Here is a 21,803-nt window from a genome sequence, read left to right on the forward strand (position 1 = left end):
AACCATGATCGAGATGACCAAAGTACCCTTCCACTGGATGCGGGAACTATAAACTATTCCGTAGGGGTAATACGGTCTTCTCGTTGGCTTATTTCTTAGGATTCTCACATCTGCATCAACGGCCTTTAATTGACGAGACCACCGCGGTCTGATCTCGATCGGATGGCTGACTGCTGGATAACGCCCCAGAGAGGACAGCCTGGTCCTTCGCCAAAAGACTCAAAAGCTGTTCAGTTATCTGTCGTCGTCTTAAATGACTATTATGGCCTCGTACGTGTAGCAATAGGACGAAACCGCGGTCTGGGCAAATTGATGTTATGGTCAGATTGAAGGGTACTTTTGGGCGAAAACTCCCATAATGCAATTATGATATCTGTGGCAGGGTAATCGATTCTAATAAATGAACCAAGATAATTTCAATACCAGTACACACAGTAGTTCGCCGGATACCTGGCTTTTCATTGGAGACTCTGATGTTGCTTGGTGGGTCCAGTTTGGGATTGGACGAGGTTACCCATGAAGCCGCACAAATAGTGTTGCTTTCAATAAATTCGTCCTTAACATGTGCGTCTGGCACTTGGAGACCCGTTGTGTGGAAATCCATGGCCCGACGTGTTTAATCCTGACCGTCGGTTGAACGCCCGGTCCCACGAGTCTAAGTCGAGAGCGGAGACGACAAGACGGCTATCACCGTTGATCTATTATCAGACGACCGAAGCAGCTCAAGGAGGGTCTTATACCGAAAGATCGTGTACAAAGTGGACCAGCGACGCACATGATTTGGTTGTCCGAGAAGTGCGAAATTAATATCGGGAAAGAATAACACGCCCTTGCCTTTTTGATCTCCTCAGGATCATCATCGACCGTGGAATCGACCGCCTTACACACCAGGGAGAGTTGTGGTGGGGTCGACTTGGTCGTCTGCCTTGGGGTTTAATTTGGGGTGAGAAAGCGGTGCCTGTTTGAATTTTTTTCTCGCACGCGAGCAATAAATGAACATTTAAGCTGTGTTAATACAGCAACATATGTCGACGTTCTTACCTCGAAACAAGGATCGTGTTGTCTTCGGCTATGCTGAGTACTTTCTGCTACTAAGCGTTCCCCGTTCTCTCACCGATTCTTTTCATCTCTCGCGCTGTCTTGTCGCTTGTTGGAGTTCGGCGTCGGCAGGGGCAAGAAGATGCTTTTCCTTGGAGGGAGGAAGCAGCGGATGACGGTGAGATGATTAGCTGAATCTGAGTCGGGGAGTCGTGGGGAGGGGGAGAGGGAGTGGGAGAGGAAGGAGGAGGCGAGGCTGAAGTGCTGGTGTTTGGTGGGATCAGTCATGTCGCAGAACAACTGGGAAGCTGATAAAATGTGAGTTTTTGTTGTTCATTTCTCCTTTTTTAAACTTTGGTCTGGTGTATTTCGAGTAATGTAGGTTTAAGATTTTCTCTAGATGGATGCGTTAGCAATATTTAGTGTTGGTTTTGGTGATTTTTCGCCCTGTTTCGGTTGTTTTTGTGCTCTAGCTTTCTGGTCTTGGTTTTTTCTTAGGGTTTATTGAAGTGTTGGTAAGCGACTGATCTCTTTGGGGGTCCTTCCTTCTTTTACGTTAGGGGTTGTTGGGCCTCGGATTTGGTGTTCTTGGATTTTGATAAATGTTTATGTTAAAGACCTGATTTTTTGTAGAAGACAAGCAAAATTTCCAGGTTTTTCTGCCGCTCCTTTCACGTTTCGGCTTCTGTTTCCGCTTTTTGCAAGTTTTGTTGGTCATACGTTTTGCCCTTCAGTTCTGCCCTCAGATTTCTCGCATTTGTTTCTTGTTCTATTATTTGCTCTTGCATGACTTTCCTCTGGCTACGCCTTTGATGATCTCTCTGCTGTTTTGTTGGCTCTTATTCATGCGTATCTTCTTTCCTATCTTGGGTTTCTTGTAGAACATCCTTCTATTTCGAAGGCAGTATGTTTTGGTGGGCCTTCTGTTTCTTTCGTTTTGGGTTGCTCTGTTCTCGTAGTGTGTAATTTCAGTTGTTTATTTTTTGCCTTTATTTTGATCCTCCTAATAGATTCTGGCACATTTTGGTATTCTTATGCACACAGTTTTCTGTTTCTGTAAGCTGTGGCGTGCAAAATCTATCGTTTCATAAACACCATCTTTTTTATCATTCCTAATATGCAAAACTAAATGCTGTAACCTCCATTCCTATGTCTCTAATGCTTCAATCAGGCTGGATGTATATATTTATGATTATCTGATGAAAAGGAACTTGCACGCCTCTGCAAAGACGTTTCAAGCTGAAGGGAAAGTTTCTTCAGATCCTGTTGGTAGGTAGTAAAGCTGTATGGTAATCAGCAATAGCCAAAGAAATTTGTAATAGATATGGAGCTCAAATTTGAATGCCTACATTGTAAATCCTGATTTGATGGTAAATTCAAATTTGTTTTCTAGCAATCGATGCACCTGGTGGTTTTCTTTTCGAATGGTGGTCAGTTTTCTGGGATATTTTTATTGCAAGAACAAATGAAAAGCACTCCGATGTTGCTGCATCATACATCGAGGCAAGTTCTTTGTCTATTTTTAATTAATCTCGATTTATTTTTATCTGTTCCTGTTTAGGTACACCTCTTTTAGAATTACATATAATTGACATAACATGGAACTTATCGAACTATATTCTTTAATTTATTTAAGTAGTTGTCATGTTTTTTGATTCTGCATCAGTAAGTTATGCCAGCATTTCAAGTTTTTGATTTTGGCCAAATTGCCATTTTTCTTTCTTTTCGTTGCGCTTAAATGAGCCATAGGCTAGATACTTTCAGCCCGCAATGTCTTTCTGCTCAATATGACTATTGCTTTAATTCTTGCTGCTAAACAGCTTTCTCTTCCTGTGCCTTTTTCTTACGAATAGTGCAACACATGTTGTTTTGACTATTGTATTCATCTTACTATACTAGTTGTAGGTGATGGGGCCTTGGGAACATGCTGTTGATCTCATTTTATTTGTTAGTTTCAACTTTTTTCACTATGGACAATACTTTTTGTTAGTTTTTCATTCAAAAATTAGTTTATGCTTACTTGGTGCATAAAATTTGACCACTGGAATTGGTCCATGGTGCCAGACCCAACTTATCAAAGCACGAGAACAGCAGCAGCTGCAACAGCAACAACAGCAGCAGCAACAACAGCAACAACAACCTCAGCTGCAACAACAAGACCAGCAACAGCAGCAGCAGCAGCAGCAGCAACAACAACAGATTCAAATGCAACAACTTTTGTTACAGAGGCACGCACAGCAACAACAACAGCAACAACATCAACAGCAACAGCAGCGCAGAGACGGAGCTCATCTTCTCAATGGTGCAGCAAATGGGCTTGTTACTGGAGATCCTTTAATGCGTCAGAATCCTGGAACTGCTAATGCTTTGGCAACAAAGATGTATGAAGAGCGGCTGAAGTTGCCTCTCCAAAGGGATTCTGTAGATGATGCATCTATAAAGGTTTCCCCTGAAACTGGTTTCTTTGTTCCCCCTTGAAAGTTCCTTCTGATCAGTTATTTCTTGGTTTTCTCCAAGATATATCTTGACTAAAATTTTTACTTTTTGGAGTCTTTGCTGCAGCAAAGATTTGGTGAAAATGTTGGGCAGCTTCTTGATCCAAACCATGCTTCAATGTTGAAATCCTCGGTGACATCTGGCCCACCTTCAGGGTATCTACAGCTTGTACTCTTAAATTACGTACTTTTTATTTTTGTGGTCTGCATGGATCATGTTCCCAACTAAATAAGGTGCTGGCTTTTGTGACCTTTTTGTTGATTCAAGTTGGATTTATGATGAGTTATACATGCATTATCATTAATTTCTATGGTAAAATGTGGCTGTTTGGGGACATGTATAGTGGAACACATTTATATTTATATAGAATAAAATCTCCAACCATTAGATGTTAAAATCCAGCCAGCAAATATCAATGGACCACTTTCTGCATCTGTGTTTATCAGACAAGACATCTAGTGGGTGCAGCTGCCAAAGCAAGTACCATGTTCCTTATTTTCATACTCTACCTTTTTGTCAGTGATCAATAAAGAGGAGACAATTCTATTTCACACTTGCATTTATACGTATATGTATAAAAAAGTCCTAACATAAGTCAGATGATTAGCTATTGGGTCAAAATCCCACAAGGATGGATGAAATTGATCACTTTCTCCGGTCACTTTCTTTATCAGACAAGACATCTAGTGGGGCTCAGCAGCCAAAGCAAGTGCTACCTTATATTTTTAACAAACAATTGGGCTTTGATGGGGATATAAAGAGGAATAACCTTTGTATATGAACAAATACTAGAAGACCATAATACGCAGTGGAATAAAATGGAAACACAATCAAACAAAACACCAAGATATACGTGGAAAACCCTTTCAATGTGAAGGGTAAAAACCACGGGGCAAACTAGAGATAATCCACTATGAGAATAATGAATATACAAATCTCAATCTTTTGCCCAAAACCCTAGCAACAACCACAAGAGAATAACTGGGATATAAGGATTACGTCACTGCCCACAATATCTAAAACCTCCCCAAGTAATCACAGCAAGAGTCTACTGTAGATTTGATCTAACTTGAGATGAGAACACTGCTAGATGATTGAGAACAGTCTCTCTGCGTTGTCCTTGTCTTCTTCCCTTTCTTTCTCTTGTTTTTCTGCCTTGTTCTTCTCTCTTTGTTGCTACGAGGATGTCAACGTTGCTGCCCACGTTGCTGCCTTTTTCTGCCTCTTTTCTGCTTCTAAAACACAGCCCCCACACCCCCCTTATATTGATCTAGGGTTAGGTCAAAGGGGTGTGGGTTGTGGGCTGATAAAGCCCACCATGGGCTGAACCCACTTTGGGCTGCCAGCCCAACAGGCTTAGCAGTCACTCTCTTTATCCCGGATCAATGATAAATATGACAATTCTGTCTTATATTTTTAACAATCATTTGGACTTCAATTTGCTAGATTGGTGAAAGTTGGTCAGTTATAGCCTGTTGCCAAATTTGTTTCCATATTCAATTGAAGTCGTATATGCTCGCATAAAGTGCTTTAGTTAAAGATCTGTATCTGAAACGGATTTTTTGTCGAGAATAAAAAGGATCAGATGGGTCCTACCTGAATCCTAATATCCTAGTTTATCAATTTGGAAAATTTCCTTTTGTTAAATTAAGGAGAAATGGTATTTGCTTCATTGTTCTATGTATATTATATTCTATTTTCTATATTCTTTTTGATCTCACATTCATAGTATGGTCTCAACTTTGTATTATGCAGAAAACAGGATTTATAATTTTCTGTCGTTATCTTCAATTCATTTAATATTGACATCTACATCCGCCTAAATTCCAACTCAAACCCATCTCCGTGTATTGCTTGATCTGTAACCGTGTCTGTAAAAATGAATATATTTATAGAATTTAGTATTTATTTGATTGTGATATCTATACTATTGGCCCGGGTTAAAAATTTTTATGTACTTAATGAATAGTTATGGTTTTTAAATACTGATGCCCTTTCCTCATCTTTTCTCTTTTCACACATATTTGTAGAAGCACAACTCATGCTTCCTTTAAATATAAGAATGTTAAGTAAATATGGAATCACTTTTCAATTCATAATAGAAAATTCTCCTTGATACTTGTACCATTATACAATCTTGTTGTTTATTTGACTAGTTGAGTGCGTACTAATTTATCTTCACTCTTTGCTTTTTTTTGTTGTTTTATGTCAGTATGCTTGTGCTGGTAAATTCATATTTATCTTTGTGTATCCTGTTGTGAATAAGACATTTTGCTCTACATGGAGAGTACTGATTAAATATTGTATATATGAATGTGTTGTCCAATGTCATTTTTTCTGTTTATATATAATGGAGGACTATCTGCTGCCTTTTGGGCTGGGTAACAAGGCTCTTCTCTGTCTCAGGCAAGTTTTGCATGGTTCTGCTGGTGGTGTTGTGGGTCCACTGCAGCAAGTGCAGGGTAGGAATCACCAACTTCCTCCAACACAAGTAAGTCTCTTTTTGAGCCATCCTATTGCTTTTATCCTGTTGTTCTGACTCAACATATGAAACACAGGATATCAAAACTGAGATGAATGCTGTATTGACTCCCAGAGTCTCAGGTGCTGATGGCTCATTAATTGGAATGCCAGGTCATGACCATATGCAGGACACACCAGTGTTTTTTGTTTTGTTCTTTTTTTTATTTGCAATTTTAAAGTTAACCCAATATTGATATGCTTAGATTTTTATATATTTCTAATGCACTTTAAAAATTATCTCTGTTGTTCAAAGTTCACAAATATGTTTTTAGCATCTTCTTCCTTCCTTTTTTATTGTCAGGTATTTCTCTGATATAGTCAGAATGTTCTCTTTATCTTTTCATGTTTCGGACTAAATTTGTGGTTTTTATTAAAGAAGCAACTCCCATATTTGTGGTTTTGCTTGGAGTTTTATAAGTAATTGACTATGACATCTTTTGCCCTTGTAGCAGGAACAAATCAGGGAGGAAACAATTTGACTTTAAAAGGATGGCCTCTAACAGTAAGTTCTAAATTGGGTTTTGTGCTTGGCATATTTATTAGTTCCTTTTTCTTTTGGGAATTGTTACTATAAATATATGTCTGGATGCCTCATTGCATAGCACATTTAGTCAAGGCTAATTTCTGTTGTTTGTAGTAACATCTTGTTTTCTGGAAGCGAGAGACCTTTTCATTATTTGGAGGTGGCTTTTTGGGATATTTCATCTTGTCCTTTTAGGGGAATGGGCTTTGCATTACCCTTCACACTTTATGAGATGGAACACCAGGATAATGCTGTTTGCAATTGTAAAGACTGGAATCTACTCTATGAGCACCTTATTGAACAAAAGAGTCCTGTGGTACACTTTGACCCTCATTTGTCTACGAGGTCTTTTCCTCCGCATGGGTTTTCAGACAATTAACTTTTTTTTGTTCATGATGCATACGGCCTGGCCTCTCTTCAAGTTTCAGGACCTCCTGGACCATTATCCATCTGTATAACTCATTTTGTTGAGTATGCTTGTTTGCCTGTTAATCAGTGTTTGAAGATGATTTTCCAATTTTGTTCTTTTTCTGAAGAATGTTAGGCCTTAAATAGAAAAATCTAACAGCAATACATCAATTCTTCAAGAAGGCCATCATATTTTCTGGTAGTTTTTTTTGTGCCATATCAATGATGTAATTTTTGCTTGGTCTTATATTAGTGTTTGTAACTTAACTTACTGAACTTGCTCGCATGGTACCAATATAATGGATGGCAAACAAGTTGTTGAATTAATAATAAAAAAGAATGGTACTTGTATGGGTATTCAACCATATTCTTTGATATCAGAACTTGATTAGATTAGTGAATATTGGTTCCTAATATTTAGTGCCATAAAGATTTGAAATTTTGCCTAGGATTACATGAATTTAAAAAAATTGGTGTTCCCCTTGTGCTTATTTCAAGAACATGGCTTATGGTCAAGCAGTTGAGAATTGCAGATGAGCCTGTGATTGAACCAGTGTACATGAATATTATTGCAGAGCCCATTTGGTACCATGTTAATCTCATTATCTAGAAGTGCTTTCAGAGTAAAGTTACTTGAAGAATATATTTATTGTTTGATCACCATGGAAAACCCTGAAATTCCAAAATCTTGTGGTCTTTGGAGAAAAAGAGAATAAAGTTGGGCCAGTGCATGAAATTCCTGCCAATGCAGGATACAAGAAGGGTCAATGTGCATGGTCTTACACCTACAAGCAAAAATGTGGTTTCTATAACTCAAATTCTTGGCCCCGTTTGCAACTCACAAATGTGCAAGTTCATTGTTGCTCCCAGATAAATAGGAAGTGAAATATAAGAACTGTTGAACTATATGGGGACAACTAAAGTTAATAATCAACTGTTAAAAACTAAACACCGAACACAAGAATTTGGAAGTCGCAACTTGTTTCGTTTCCAGCTGTTTTAAAAGGCGCTCGGGCACTTGCCTAGGCGCTCGGGCGAGGTGAGGCAAGGCCCGAGCGCCTCGCTAATCTCCCAGGCGGCACGCTTCAAACAGGCGTCGCCTGGGCGCTCGCCCGAGCCCAGGCGCTGGGCGCTTCGGGTGAGTGCCCGGGTTAACCAAGGCGCGAGGCCCGAGCGCCTCGCTAATCTCCCAAGTGGCGTGCTTCAAACAGGCACCGCCTGGGCGCTCGCCCGAGCCCAGGCGCTGGGCGCTTCGGGCGAGCGCCCGAGTTAACCAAGGCGACCGAACTAGGATTTTAGGTTTGGTTCGATCTTGGTATGGTCTATGATGGTTAGTTGGTTCAATCAAACCAACTAAAACTGATATAAGTGACAACCGAACCCTAACCCTCGCCTCTGTCGATCCCGATCCCGCTGCTCGCCGCTGTCGTTGCTCGCAAACGCTGCTGTTGTCGCTGCTCGCAAACGTTGCTGTTGTCACTGCTCGCTGCTCCCGCTGTCGTTGCTCGCCGCTTGCCGTTGTCGCCGCCCGCCGCTGTCGCTGTTACCGCTGTCGCTTCCTCTTTTCTCAGTCAGCAGGCTCAGCACCCCTTTACACTTCCTTTTAACAGTATATGTATACTGTATACTATTAATATTATTAAGTTTATTTGAAATGATTAATTTTTAATACTATTAATAGATTAATAATATATTATTTTGATTTTAATATTATTAATTGATTTTAACATTGTGATTTTGTATCTTAGATTTTCTTTAATTTAATAGCATATTTTTATTTAAAATTTTAAATAATTATATTTATTAATTATATTATATATTTTTATATTTTAGCATCTCGTTTCGCTCGGGCGAGCGCCTAGCGCCTCGGGCATTTTTGGACCTTGGCGTTTTTTAACGCCTAGCTCTTTTTAAATCACTGTTTGTTTCAGACTAGGTGAAACTTGAACAAAAAATGGCATATAGGAATCCAATTCCCAACTCAAGTTCGCATCAGTAGAACCAAAAAGGAGGAAACTGACTTGTGCAGTTCAAACCTCTGACCCAGAAAATCCTTGAAAGAACACATTGTTTCCTGAATCACCCCTTGAAGTTTTTGTTATCTTTTTGATTCCTTGGATTGTAATATTCCTTACTTTTAGTTGTTTATTTGTAGTTATAATTCTTTAACTTGATAACATACCTTATTTTGTTAAAACTGCAACTTTGTTTTGTGTTCTATATCTTTCATTCCTACTTGTTAACGTAGCATATATTTTGTTGATAAAGCTGCAACTTTGTTTTGTGTTCTAATTCTTTCATTCATACTTGTTAACTTTTCTGTTTGTCAAGATGGTTTCTTGTCATGCCCTGATATATAGATTTGTCTGCTTTTGATTGTTCAGGGTCTTGATCAATTACGCTCTGGAATCCTGCAACAACAGAAGTCATTTATGCAGTCCCCTCAGCCTATGCATCAACTTCAGTTCCTGAGTCCTCAGCAACAGCAACAGCTACTGCTTCAGGCACAGCAAAACTTGACCTCTCCTGCAGCTGGTGATGTTGACAGTAGAAGACTTAGGATGTTGCTGAACAATAGAAATTTAGTTCTTGGAAAAGATGGGCAAGCAAACTCTGTTGGTGATGTCATTCCAAATGTTGGATCCCCACTGCAAAGTGCTTGTCCAGTTTTACCACGTGCAGATACAGATATGCTAATGAAGGTATGCATGTTGAAACCAAATGTTTTTCTTGAAACCCTAAAGATGGGGGCAGGTGTGGGGGAAATGGAACAGGACAGGTTGAACCAATACTAGGTGCATGTTGATAAGTAGGAAAGGTTTATGATATGAGATAAAGAGATTAAAAAATGTCCGGTTCTTTCATAAAATTTTCAAGGATTTCATTTATTATGTTGCATGCCCCCCTGTATATAGTGGTTGTTGGTGTCACACACTGTAAATACAGTTTGGTGCACTGTTGCCATTGTGTTTTGAAATCCAAATGTGGGAAAGAAAGAGGACAGAATGGGAGGAGGGAAGTTCTGCTGATCTTTTTTAATTGATGGTAATTGGCCTTCGATGGTGTCCTCCCCTTTGGTTGATGTTGAGAATGCCAATTCCATCGAGAGGGATGAGGATTGAATCACATAGTTCATGATTGATTTAATTATCCATCACACTACTGAAATGAAACCAAGCTTAAATCAGATTTTTTACCTCTTTGTTGCTGAGGCCATTTCTCTTCTGGATGGTTGCCATTATCACATGGAAATCCCTGATAATTCACCATGATTCATGCATATAACTTAATTCTAAGATAAAGAACAAAATCATGATTAGAAATTTTAGTTTTATGAAAAGAATAATGAGTGAGTTTGTGGGACCAAATGAGATATTTAAGAATGAAACTTAAAAGAGAAGCAATTAATTTGACTAACCAATTTAATGAAGAAAACTTTAATAAATAAGTAAATTCTTGATGACAGAAGAGATTTTACCTTGATAACTACATATATCAATATTAGTATTTTAAACACAGAATGGAGGAAATTGAACAAAATGTGGTTTACCTTGATAAAAGAGATTTTCCCAGTTTAATTTTATATCTGGAAGTTCAACTTTGCAGTTCATAATTTCTTAAGTTAGGTTATTTAGCAATTTGTAGCATAGCTCAAAAAATGTGGTTAATGATGTCACAACAACCGCATGTGTATGTGGTCATTTATACTGTTGCATAGGACCTATGCAGCCTTAACATTTGCTGAGACATTTACGGTAAGTAGGACTCTGATACAGTTCAATATAGGAGTCATTAAATGATAGAAAACTGTGGTGAAACCATGATTGATAGGAAATTAACTATTCGAGAAGAAATTTTGGTAACCTGGATCTATCTTGAGTGATTAAAAGAAGACCTTTAGCACATACTCAAAGATGAATGAAGACCAATATGTAATGATTTAGACCTCACATATGCCGTGCTTGGGTTTGTTCCTTGATGAAGATGTTTGATACTCTTAAGTGGGGAGATTTTAACATTCCGATTTAGTCTTACATTGGAAGGTGTACTCACTTCTAACAAAGACTAAGATTGGCTTATAAGAGCATGATGGATGTACTATTGTCAGCTTGAGTCTAAGCATTTTGGGCCAGAGGTTTAGGCTCTACAAAGTTATTGAGTCAGTTATCCTATTAGACAGGGTCGTGATAATTTCTAAGTAAATTTGATAATTGTAGTAGTTTTACCCAAGGTTCGTCGTACCATAGCATATCGCTCGGTACATGGTACATATTGGTTCGACAGGAGACCAATATGGATGGTACATTGGTATCTCTCCCATTTACTATGTGTTGGTAAGCTCGGTACAGCTCGGTATGTACTGTACCAACAGTTGGTTGGTAAATTGGTTCGGACTGGCAAGGCGAAGCATGGTTTTACCATTCTACAGTTGGCTTTTGTGGTGAATTAATCATTTTATTGACGAAATCCTTTGCTGAAATGACACTATAACTTAAATCCATACCTTGTCATTTGTGGCTGAAATAGATTAATATGTATATGTATTTCTGAGATTTTATGGTATCCTTGTCGCTTTTTTTATTCTATTGTTTTGTGTAGTAGAAGATAGCTCAATTTCAACAGCAGCAACAGCAAAGCAGCAGTCATCAGCAACTACTTCAACAACATGCCATATCAAGTCAACATTCACAGGGTTCAAGTCACCATCATCATCAGCAAGAGAAAATGGGCACTGGCATAAATGTGGATGGAAGCATGTCAAATTCCTTTCAGGGAACTGATCAGGTTTGTGTTGCGATTCGCATATTTTCTTGTTTTCATTTATATCTCCATAATTAAGTTTCAATTATAAAATTTGTGTCTGGCCATATAAGAGCTCAATCTTTTTATATAAAGGTATGAATTGTGATCTTGATGACTTTTGTTTATGGTGGAATGTGCTTCTACCTCGTGATGGTCCATATTGTCTAGCATAACAAAGGTGCTTGTCTGTGATCAGTTTCTATTATTAGATGGTAAAATGATAAATTAACATTTCTTATTACATGGTTATGGGCCCTGCACCTCTTTCTTTGTTTGTACTTCAATGAAAAATCAAAGTGCTTGGTCATTTTCTTATCATATTCTCTTATCAGCAATCAAGATTTAGTTGTTTGCAGTTCACTGGTTCATGGGATTGCTAAATTTCAGTCTACTGGTTTGTTGGATTGCTAGATTTTCATGTGCTGGGGTTCCTCATGCGGATGGGAGGTGAAAAAGCACATGTAGTGCATTGGTGGAGGGAAGATTTCTATGATTCTATCGGTGCCTCTTTTACCAGACCATGACAAGGCAGCGGACTTTATCAACACAAACCCAAAAAGTTAAATTCGAGAATGTTTGTGAGCTGAATTGTCATCCCTAATCATATGCTGCTTTGAAACTCATCGGCTAGTTGCAGTTAATCTTTTCCATCTGTGTTGTCAGTGCTTCATGTGTTATATCATGCATGTAACTAGTCAGTTGAGTCGAGAGTTGGTTAAACACCACCATGCTGCAGCATGTGTTTCCCACACAGCTTAACCCTACTTATATGGGAAATAGCCAGAGTGATCTACCATGGACTTAGATAGATTTGTCTAAGTTGTGCAACACCCTTGTGTGTCCATCTACAAAGGGTCAGCCTCCTCATAACCTCTTAACCTCTTATGGACCCCTAAGGACCAGCAAAAGAAAAGACGGATTAGAAGAAGCGTTATACTCGAGATCCCACAAGTAGATATTTCGACAAACATTTGATAAACAATGCACATTATAAACGTCGACTTTGGAAGCTTTAAACGGTCACGCTATAAAGGGTCCAAGGTGGTCCGTCGTGGTCAAGGGCCTCTTGACTCCAATTTCGTTTTCGCAATTTGAGCCGCGTTAGTCCCTTCGTCATTTGCCTCATCGAGAAAAGGTTTATGTGCCTTGAAGCTCCCTTCGACTTTGGCACAATAAAATATGACTTCGGTCCATCAGAATGAGGAACCCAATAAACTACATGATTTTTCTCTTTGCCTCTATTAGAGTTCATATCCTTGACCTCTGTCGAAGGAAAGCTCTGTTCCTTCCTCTACGTTGACTTCATGCGACTTAGGCACTTCACTAAGTTCCACCTAAGTTACTCTGTTCTTTGATTTGCATTGAGTTGATGATGGTCCTTGCGCCCACCATTCCATGGGTCAACTCTCCACTGAGCCTGATCTCCACATTGGCTCTAAGTGTGTGTTTTGTGTTGCCTCAGGTCGCTCCCCACTTAATCTTGTAATGTGTTCACAAATGCATTACCTTATGACAGATCATGTGACGACTCCTCGTTACTCGCATAATTCATTGAGCTCTTTAGAGCTTCCATCTTGAGGTATCTCTCTCAACATGTGTGGTTCGTTGCACATGATTCTCCCTTTGGAGGACCAAGACTTCTCTCTCCTAGATACCTATCCCGTTGGAGTAATTTTTTTTTTCACACCCTTCCCTCTGAAAGTTTCAGAGACTATCATCTCTTTGGGCTACTTCGCCTTGTTGAACAAACTATGCATTGTTCCACCATCGCGAACACACTTTGCTAGATTGCGACTCTTGGCCAATACAACTCTCGTCGCACCCCTCAAAGCCTAGCAACATGCTAAACCAGTTGCACACTTTAGCTTTCTACAGATACATCCTTCCCATGTCAAAGATAAAGTTTTCATTCTTCATGGCGTCAAGTTTCGATCGCCTTTGGGTAGCCACAATTTGTCCATTGACTATATATAAGCTCTTGCATGAGTATCAAATTCTTCGAGTTAGTAATTTCCCTCGCCTCTACGGGTCTTGCACAACTCTTTCTATCGCTAAGCAACTCATCCTTACTTGCACAATTAGATCCGTTGCCAAGCGCCCCCACTTGCATAAAGCACCATCAAGTTTGGTTGTCAATGTCGAGTCGTAGTTCAAACTCAGCCATCCCAACCTTTGTGCACTATACGTTCTTCCCAACTTGCTTGTTCTTGTGGTGCCTCTCATGTAAAGGGTTGGCCATATCTCTGAGTACGAATTTAGGATGTCTGCTCCTCTGAGTGACTCCTTTCCTCATGTCTCTATGCTTGTTTCCCCTCAAACGATTGCGTGTGCTGGTTGCCCTCAACGCAGCCCCGGTAGTTCCCTCACATTTGTATGCCAAGAGTTTCTAAGTGTGCTTGTCCTGCTCAGATATCATCTGTCATAAACTTAGCTAGATTTGCTCATATACCATCCACAGAGGGCTAGCCTCCTCGTAACCTCTTGGGGAACCCTAAGGATGTGTAAAAGAAAAGATAGGTTACAAGAAGCATTATACTTGGGATTCCACAAGTAGACATTTCAACCAATAGTTGATAGGCAATGTAAATTACAAACATAAATTTCACAAACTGTGAACGGTCTTGCGACAAAGGGTCTAAGGTGGTCCGTCGTATCCAAAAGTCCCCACAAGTGCTCACATGACATTATTGCGGAACAAGATAGCGAACCTGCTCTAGACAATACCTTAAAGGCCCATCTAGCCACGTGCCACCCGAGTAGCTCCAGGGTGTTGTATTGGTTGACACTTCGCAACACTCTGCTGAGCCAAAAATTATCCAAAATGGTTGCCTAAATGGCCTATTTTTGGGTAGTCTTGCCTCTGCTTCATGATCGCATACAACCTGTGTACAGGATTGAAATAGCTACAAAAGCGGACCAAAAAGAGGTTGCCAAGCCTGTTACAAGCCTTCTATATGCTATGCAAAGCATGATTAAAACCGAAAGACATGGATACATCGAACACCCTGTGTACAAACTTGTGCATGACATAGTAAATGGTGACGAGAGGGAATTTAACAAAGGTAAATAGAGTGTTTTCGGCTTTCAATTTAACAGTTCTCAATTTGGATAATAATTCTGAAAATAATGTGTCGGTGCACCTGGAAACCTTGGTTTAGCTATTTGATTACACATCTTTACTTAGAGTAGTGGCTGTTTCATTTTTCTTGGACAGATCCTGAACCTATCGAAAAGGCTTCGCAGATGAGTATTCTAGCTGCTTCTGCATGTTGTCCTACCCAATTTTGAAGCATGACTTTGATATCCTTTTGCTTTTGATGTTTTAGGATTTTTTTCATTTAAAAATGCTGGTTTTTTATATCGGATGAGCTTTCATAAATGACATAGTCCATAAGCCTGCACTAACAAGAAGCATCTAAGTATTTAATCATATGCAAGTGATTATAACTCTCTGCTGCACAAAACATCTAATACGTTATGATGGTGCTGCTATAGCTATGGGCTACTTTTTTAGTGAAAAGTTTAGTAAGTCACACCTTTCAGCCATTGAAGCAATTCATAGAATGAATTTACACCATGATATATACTTTGGATTATGGGTACCTGTAGTCCATCCTCGAACATGTTTCTTTTCTCATTTAATGCACATTATATTTTTGCTTTATCTTTATTAATATATATCAAGATGAAACTTCTACTGGGTGGATGAATTTTCAGACATCAAAGAATCCAAGTGGGCGTAAGCGCAAGCAACCTGTTTCATCGTCTGGACCAGCAAATAGTTCTGGAACTGCAAACACTGCTGGTCCCTCTCCAAGTTCAGCACCTTCAACACCATCGACACATACTCCAGGAGATGTAATGTCAATGCCATCCCTGCAGCACAATTCAAGCTCTACAAAGCCTTTGATTGTTTTTGGTCCTGATGGCACTGGAAATTTAACATCACCAGCAAACCAGCTGGTAAATTAACAAATACTCTTGGATTTTGTACAGTTATTCATAGCATCTTAGTTGTAAATTTGAGAAATTGTAATGGAAGCTCTCATTTTCATCAATATTTTAGTAGTCCATCTTGTGCGGTGGGATGATAAAAGTTGCATTGCAGGCTGATATTGATCGATTTGTCGAAGATGGTTCACTGGATGATAACATTGAATCATTTTTGTCTCATGATGACACAGACGCAAGAGATACTGTAGGTCGTGGCATGGATGTGAGCAAAGGTGTGTTCATATGTTATTCTGTAATGCCAAAAAAGGTTCCTTTCTGCTAATTAAAAGTAAATTACAAATGAAATTTGTTCGGTTTTCAACTTGAAGAAAACTTTTCTTGCATCATTTGTTTTTGATTGATAGGGTTCACATTTTCGGAAATAAGATCCACGCGAGCAAGTACAAGTAAAGTAGTTTGTTGCCACTTCTCGTCAGATGGAAAATTACTGGCTACTGGGGGCCATGACAAGAAGGTAAGATGAAATGTGAAATATGATGATGTTAGATTCTGTAAATCCCATAACTGATGCTCTTTCTATCTCTCTATCTCTTCCTATGAATTTTATGATTTCAATCCTTTGTTTATTTTTGGCAAAGCAGGCAGTGTTATGGTATACTGACTCTTTGAAACCCAAATCAACATTGGAAGAACACACTTTGCTGATAACCGATGTTCGATTCAGTCCAAGCATTGCACGGCTAGCAACGTCGTCTTTTGACAAAACTGTAAGGGTTTGGGATGCTGACAATGTGAGTGGGAGTGACTCTTCCTTCCATTTTTTCGCTTTGATATAGTCTTTTATGAACCATTGTTTGTTTTCGCTTTGTTCAATCCTTGTCTATGATACCCGGCAATATTAAAATTGCACTTGTTACCAAATATTCTATTTAATAGATTAGTGACCTCGGGCCAATTTATTTGGAACTTTATATCATGTAACACTCAGAAGTGAGCATTGAAGTAGAGTGGTATACAATTTGTTCACTAGGGTCAATTCTGATATAGGAACATGCAATGTCATTCATGTTTCCTTCTTTTTGGGTGTGTTTAATCAATTTGCTTATGATGAGATTTTGAAAAACGTGCTTAACAGGGCCTGCTGACCATTTACTAAAAAATAGTGTGGATGATAGGTTGCCCATATTTTCAATGTTTGTCATGGATACCGATCAAATATGTCTACATTATCTTCAATAAAATATTTATTTCAGTAAAAAAAATGCAATTTGCATATGTTGTTTTAATTTGTGCATCATATTCTTCTGATTGTTAGCTTTGTTAAGTACATTTACTGACTGAAAAATGTTGTTGTATCAAATTTCTTTGTTACATCTTGTCAAGGGTATCTATTGGTAAGCAATTTTGATAGTCATGATCATAGAAAATTTTCTGAAGTTGCATGGTTATAATTAATGCTGCTGCTACTGCCTAATCATATTTTTCCGACAAAAATATTGTTATTTGTAATTGTATCATTCCATCTTTGTGAGGATCTCTATTAGTAAGAAATCTTGATCGTCATCATCATAGGAGTTCTTTTGAAGTCGCATGATCATAATCTTTTTTTTCTGTTACTTCAGTGCCTTTTGAACCCTCTGAAGTACTAAACTTATTTGATCTAACTATGCAGCCAGGATATTCGCTTCGCACTTTTACAGGGCATTCTGCATCTGTTATGTCTTTGGATTTTCACCCAAATAAAGATGATCTCATATGCTCCTGTGATGGGGATGGTGAGATACGCTACTGGAGCATTAAAAATGGTAGTTGTGTCAGAGTTTTCAAGGTATGATTTGCATAATCTTGTCAACAAACTTTATTTCATAGTTCTGATGTTTATGGACTATTGCTCTTAAGACCTCTATACTTGACTTTTATGTTTGATTGATCATTTGTATTAATTACTCAACATACTTGGACTTTTACATCTACTTATTTCAATTTTTTGTAACGTTACAGGGTGGGACAACTCAGATGAGATTTCAACCTCGTACTGGAAGATGCCTTGCAGCTGCTGCTGAGAATGTTGTGTCAATATTAGATGTTGAGACCCAGGCATGCCTTCATCAATTGCAGGTTACTCATTAGTTGTTACTTTTCTGTATTGTGCCTTGTGCTAGCAAAATCTGTTGAGGTTCACCCCAAGACTACTTTAGAGTAGCAGATATAGTTCATTTTCATATTTCTGTTTAAATCCTTGCTTATATTTGCCATGATGTTACCATTTTTTCTAAGTATTGCAATGAATCTTCATTCTAATAAATATTTATTCATTTTCTATAATAGTTGCAATGCAGCTTCATTCTGTTAAAATTCATCTTCTTGTTCCTTGTGACTATGACTCGGTGATTTAAACATCTATGCTTTGGTTTTTCTGTTGCATGGTGCTTTTCATCAAACAAGTATCGTTGTTAATTATGGTGTTTTCCTAGTCCCGACCAGTGATTTAAAAACCGCTAGGTGTCAAAAGGCACCACGGTCCAAAAACGCCCGAGGCGCTCGCCCGAGCGAAGTGAGACACTAAAAATTAATAATATTAAAATTAATAGTATTAAAATTAAAATAATAGTGTTATACTGTATACTTTTAACAGTATACTTTAAATAGTATTAATAATAGTATTATTATAATAGTATTAATAATATGCTTTCGATTTCAAAAGAGAAACGAAAGAGAAGATAAGAGTGTAAGGGAAGACCGAGGGTGTTGAGAAAAGTGGGAGCGGCAGCGGTAGCGGTAGCGGCAACAACGAGCGACGACGGTGGCAGCGGCAGCGGTAGCAATGAGCAGTGGGACTGGCAAGCAGCGATAGAGGCAGCGATAGCAGCGGTTGTGGGAGCAGGAGCGACGAGCGGTGATAGTCGTAGCGGCAGCGAGAGCGGCGAGCAGCAACAGTGGCAGCGAGCAGCGTGCAAGGTTAGGGTTGGGGAAGTCGCGTTGATATCGGTGCTTTAGTTGGTTCGATTGAACCAACTAAAGCATCGAAGATCGAACCAGACCTAAATCGATGGTTCAATCGCCTGGTTTAACCCAGGCGCTCGCCCGACGCCTGGGCTCGGGTGAGCGCCAAGGTGGCGCCTCTTTGAAGCGCTGCCTGGAAATGAAGTGAGGCGCTCAGGCCTGACGTGTTCAAATTTCCGGTCCACTAAAGACAACTTTAGACAGAACTTATTACTTTTTGGGAGCTTGATTTCTTTGTAGTAATTCTTTATCAAACTTAGATGGATATGGAAAGATAAAAACAAAGTTTCACTTGAGAATGCATATGGTTTACTAAAGATCTGGATATTGTAGTTTTAACTAGAGTACCAAGATTGACATGCTGTGCAATTTATTTTACATTCACCAAATTCAAATTCTTGGAGAAACTTTTTTGCTCATGATACTTATGACTGAGGTGGCCGTTTATGCTAACACTCGGTCATTGGTTATGTTTAGAATTTAAAACAGTCTCTCCATAGCATGCTGGACATATACTCTTGATTCCCCCCACTTGAAGTGTCTTCTAACATGTTGCTAAGTTGGTTAAATCTACAACATAAATACATAAAGACTATTCATCTCCTTGTCATCAATTGGACAAGGTTCTGAATATTTCTGTATTTTATCTATTGGAATTTATCTTATGATATTGATGTGTTTTATCTGTTTTCAACCTTTATCGTCTATCCAGAAAACTGTGCAATTTGCTTGTGTTTTGCTCATCTTATGTGTGCATCTTTTCTCGTCCTTCTGTATGCTATGTTTGAGGGGTTTCATATAATGGATCAGGTACCTGATTTACTGTTGGTTCACTTTGGAACTAATTAAATTGCAGGGGCATGCAAAACATGTTGATTCTGTATGTTGGGATCCTTCTGGTGAGCTTGTTGTTTCAGTTAGTGAAGACTCGGTCAGGGTATGGTCTCTTGGTTCAGGAAGTGAAGCAGACTGTGTACATGAATTGAGCTGTAATGGAAACAAGTTCCACTCATGTGCTTTTCATCCCACATATCCATCTTTGCTGGTCATTGGTTGTTACCAGGCAAGTAATCGTCCATTACTATCAATGATGTTTTCTCTGCTTCTTTAGTTCATATTTGTTGAAAGGTTTAATTTTATCTTGTATATGCTATTCTGAAGCCACTGTGTTGTTCGTGTGTTCTTACTGATTTGTTATGCGTTGAAGCTTTTGTATCTAAAATTTGTTGTTACTCCAAACTCGATAATATCACTTTAAATACCCAAATGTAATATTGGCAAATTTCACAGTAGGCTACAATGTAGAAGATTCAACCTTCACTGATGCATGTCAAGAACAATAGTAACTCTCTTGTTAGAGCCTTCTCCAGTTCCAGGAGAAAGACTTTCTGGGATAGAATAAGAGAGGAAAATGAAAATTATTTTAAACTAATCTAATTTACTTTGGTAATGTTTTTACCCTAAAAATCCCATTAGAAACTCTTTTAAATATTTTATTTAATAGCTGAACAACTTGCCTAATCTTACTATGATGATATTGGAACTCTTGGACATAAGATAGACTCGAAACTGGAATTTTTTAGTAAATGATGGAATTGCATCTGGAAATAATACTAATTAGCTAGATCTAAACCTATTACCACTAGAACATAGTTATTATGCTTGATGCGTCCTTATCAGCTTAATTAGGACTTGGTTTTAGTTGATCGGAAGGCATAGTTGTGATCATCTTGATAAGAATTTATAACAGTCAACATTGATAAGAATTATAACAGTCATGTGACCTCACGAGTTAACTAGCTTAAAAGTTTTCATGTATAGTAACTCCAACTAATATAACTTGGACTCAAATTTTGAAAAAAAAAAAAAAAAGAATTCAAGTATCGATCAATGTATCAGGATCGGAGCCAAATGAACCAGGTAACCTTGGTCAAGCTGTCCCAAAGCTTTTGAAAGATATGGACTAGTCAGACATGTTTGATCTCTTGAAGTATTCGGAAGTTGATCAATAATCATCCCATATATGAGAGGAATGATGTTAGAATTTGTGCGAAGGATGGAAATAGATATGAATTAAAAATTAGTTTCACGTTACTAAGGATTGGAAGGGTCACGCAAGATATATTTAACTTGGTCCACAATCTGATGAGCCTATTCTCTTTGATTGTATTAGCCAATTTGGTAGTGTAGGAAAGGACTCAACCCCAGGAAGACACCTAAGCAACTGGAAATTTCTTTTTTTTGCTATTTACTATAATTTTTTTTGCAATGACTTTCTCTGGCGACGAGATGGACAACTATCTGCCTGCTCCTGTGTCACTAATACAAGATTCTGTATCATCTGCAACAATTTTTCTCAAATAAGCTAGCTTGATGTTGAAAAAAATTGAATGATATTCTTGCTGTATCAACTGGGTTTTCGATCATAAATCTGGATGGTAAACCGGTATCCTATAATATTCAAATGTGTTACCGCGAGATCTTTTGGTTGCTTACGGGATTCCATGTTCTTTCGTGTGCAGTCTCTCGAGCTATGGGATATGAATGAAAGCAAAACAATGACTCTTCCAGCACATGAAGGGCTTATCGCAGCCTTGGCTGTTTCAAATGTGAATGGATTGGTTGCTTCTGCAAGTCATGACAAGTTCGTCAAACTATGGAAATGAACTTGAAAGGTTGGTGGTTCCAACAGCTATGAAGCATGGTATGTTTTATGTTGCCAGGGCAAATGTGGTTGCTAACCTTCTTATATGTGACATCATGGGGAATGTTTTTTGTTGGTGTAGGTGGTGGTCTATGTTTAGATATTGTCCTTGTTTTTGTCCCGCTCTTATGCTTCTCCTCTGCTAGAGGGATTGGTTAGAAGAATAGGGAGGAGGCTTCATAGTTTTGTATCTTGTACCCATCAATGGTGTGGTTTTGAATGCCTTCTGTCCGTTCTTTGCGGGTCGCCTATTTGATCCTCTTTAACTTTACCTTTTTCTTTTATATTAGAAATTAGTTTAGTTTTAAGTGAAATTATTTAGAATACTTATCAATCCAACACTTCTATTTC

The 21,803-nt window shown here is 38.6% G+C and overlaps 1 protein-coding gene across 1 annotated transcript; it reads left to right on the forward strand.

Annotated features, from left to right (window-relative positions):
* The first annotated feature begins 1,038 nt into the window (after positions 1–1,038).
* On the forward strand, positions 1,039–21,692 carry LOC135678493 (transcriptional corepressor LEUNIG-like). The gene is made up of 18 exons (XM_065191373.1): positions 1,039–1,356; positions 2,210–2,307; positions 2,432–2,541; positions 3,103–3,480; positions 3,601–3,689; positions 5,941–6,025; positions 6,093–6,168; positions 6,510–6,559; positions 9,373–9,690; positions 11,591–11,773; positions 15,509–15,754; positions 15,900–16,017; positions 16,150–16,259; positions 16,387–16,536; positions 17,418–17,573; positions 17,747–17,863; positions 19,605–19,811; positions 21,271–21,692. The coding sequence occupies exons 1-18, from the start codon at positions 1,325–1,327 to the stop codon at positions 21,412–21,414; spliced, it is 2,667 nt and encodes an 888-aa protein (XP_065047445.1). The 5' UTR covers positions 1,039–1,324; the 3' UTR covers positions 21,415–21,692.
* The last annotated feature ends 111 nt before the right edge of the window (positions 21,693–21,803 follow it).

Source organism: Musa acuminata, chromosome BXJ1-7 (genome assembly GCF_036884655.1).
Source record: "Musa acuminata AAA Group cultivar baxijiao chromosome BXJ1-7, Cavendish_Baxijiao_AAA, whole genome shotgun sequence".
Lineage (NCBI taxonomy): Eukaryota > Viridiplantae > Streptophyta > Magnoliopsida > Zingiberales > Musaceae > Musa > Musa acuminata.

Bases quoted from the DNA above. Each gene is read 5' to 3' on its own strand.
- LOC135678493 (XM_065191373.1), top strand. From the start codon at position 1,325: ATGTCGCAGAACAACTGGGAAGCTGATAAAAT. The intron at 2,542-3,102 runs GCAAGTTCTTTG...CCATGGTGCCAG, and splicing joins TTGCTGCATCATACATCGAG to ACCCAACTTATCAAAGCACG. The intron at 3,690-5,940 runs GTATCTACAGCT...TCTCTGTCTCAG, and splicing joins ACATCTGGCCCACCTTCAGG to GCAAGTTTTGCATGGTTCTG.